This window comes from Cyprinodon variegatus, unplaced genomic scaffold (assembly GCF_000732505.1).
Source record: "Cyprinodon variegatus isolate N-32 unplaced genomic scaffold, C_variegatus-1.0 Scaffold810, whole genome shotgun sequence".
Classification (NCBI taxonomy): Eukaryota; Metazoa; Chordata; class Actinopteri; order Cyprinodontiformes; family Cyprinodontidae; genus Cyprinodon; species Cyprinodon variegatus.
This window is the reverse complement of record NW_015151263.1, coordinates 172,154-174,121: the sequence shown is the minus strand read 5'-3', so window position 1 is coordinate 174,121 and position 1,968 is coordinate 172,154. Positions and strand designations below refer to the sequence as shown.

At 44.1% G+C, this 1,968-nt stretch overlaps 1 protein-coding gene across 2 annotated transcripts in view; it reads right to left on the bottom strand.

The window, feature by feature from the left end:
• The window catches only part of LOC107098784 (vascular endothelial growth factor C-like), a 25,881-nt gene extending 24,184 nt beyond the window's left edge, over window positions 1-1,697 (bottom strand). The window contains exon 1 of one of the 2 annotated variants that reach the window (XM_015396631.1): window positions 301-1,697. In XM_015396631.1, coding sequence (XP_015252117.1) covers window positions 301-402 — 102 coding nt within the window. In that variant the 5' untranslated portion in view covers window positions 403-1,697. The remainder of the gene's footprint in view (window positions 1-300) is intronic. The other variant, XM_015396630.1, reaches the window with a different exon arrangement.
• Window positions 1,698-1,968: the final 271 nt, after the last annotated feature.

Here is a 1,968-nt window from a genome sequence, read left to right as displayed (position 1 = left end):
ATAAAGGGTTAAGGATCCCTCTGACCAAAGTCTTCTTTCAGGTTTTCTTTTTAATGCTTTACTTGTGGAGCTGTGGGGAAATCTCTCCTGGTTTGTGATTCTCCTAATTGAAGACTGCCTGTGTTGTAATTTGTTCACTCAGGGATTTTTCCAATCTAAATATGTCTTATCTGCCTCAGATAGCACTGAAGTTATTTAATAATTTTTGCCTTAGTGCTCCTAATTAATGAAAACGAATCCCCCCTTATAAAACTTATACCAAATCTGAGTTTAAAGATAAATGGAGAAGTGTTGGCTTACCTCTGTGCCCCTGTCTGGACTCTGATAATAGTTCATGTAGTCTTGTCCTGAGCACAAATAGCTGAAGTTAAGCATCCATAGGAGCACAGCTGGTATCCACATAGTGAGGGGATGGAGAGGGGGAGAGGGAGGAAGTTGGTGAACTTAACGTGAAGACAGGAAGGTGAAGGAGTCTGAGGTGGAGAGGAGGGAGAGGAACAGGAATGTTATGACAGATTAGGCTCCTCTTCTCCTTCTATCCTGGGACAAAGTTGCTTCTCCCGTGCAGCTCGTTGGATTTGTGGAAAACACCTGAATAAATCATGTTGAAGAAACCTTCTCCTCTTACTTCAGTCAAGCACAGTTCGGAGGTGGTCTCCGCTCAGACCCGGCTTCTCCTCTCGCCGTGCTGCTTCTCCATTGCTGCTGTTATGACGACAGGTGTCCCTCTGGATTTTGTCTTCACTTTGTATTTATATCTACGGCGGCCTTCAACTTGAATGGTCTCTTTCTCCTCAGCCTCCGATTGTCCTCGTCTGTCTCCTCTTGTCCTTGTTCACCTCGTTTTCTTTCTTTATCTGTCTGTTGCTCCTTCCCTTCACGCAGCAGCTGTGCAGATTATCGCTGCCCTTTTTTATCTGGCTCCTGTTTCTTCTTTCAAAGCCCTCAGGGCAAATCTCTTTCTCTCCCTCTTTTCTTTTTTTTTAAAGCTGTCACAACTTCACGGCCAAGCTCTCTGATCTTTAGAAAAGTATTTAAGAAGAAAAGGAAATGGAAATCCTGTTCATAGATTGAGTTGTTTTCAAATGAGTCCGTTTTTTTCCCCCAAGTGTTGGGTTCTTGTCCAAACAGAGTGAAAGCGCGTCCTCCTCACAGGCGTCTCGCTGGAGTGAATGAGGGGAAAATATACAAGAATGGAAGGCTTGTATTTGGTGGGCGGGATGAGGGATCTGAGACGCATGGGATTTGTGCTCTTCAGCTGATTATACTGCCCCTTTTTTTATTTCCTCTGAAATTGCAGGTTATGAGGAAAAGCAAAGAAATCAGATTCACTGGAGCAGCCTTAAAAAAAAAAACTCCCATAATTAGAAACTGTCATAATGTGTTAACTTTTGGCTTTAAATCAGACGCATCTTACCGTGTGGGAACTGAAGCCAGAAATTTAGCTCCCACACCTGCAGCTCAGACCATTTTCTCCCTACACTTCATCTAGCCCCATCTTTGTCCTCTTCCCTTCCCCCTCTCACGTTCCCCCTTATTCTTTCTTCTTGTGGTCCATTCAAAGTCCTAAAAGACTTACTTTGCATACCTTCTTAACTATTCCGCCCCAAGGCTTTGAGCATTTGTCTGTATATTACAGCCGAGGAGGAGGGGAGGAGAAGCTGAAGCCTACATCTTTATGTCTAAATGTAAAACAAAAAGACTGCAAGACAACCCAGTGACAGACAAATGCAAAATAAATCATACAGCCAGACAGAGATGGGTTAAATAAGAAAACAGGAAGAAATAAGAAAAAAGGCCGACAAGGAGGAGAGAGAGGTGTGTCTGGGAAACGCTCGAATGAGAAAACATCCGATTTTTGGGCCAGTCAAAGCCAGCCTTTTTTGACGCAAACACGCCACGCGTACACGCTTTCATGCACGCACACGGTGGCAAGTGTCTGCATGCAGCGTGCTCGCTTTATGTGTT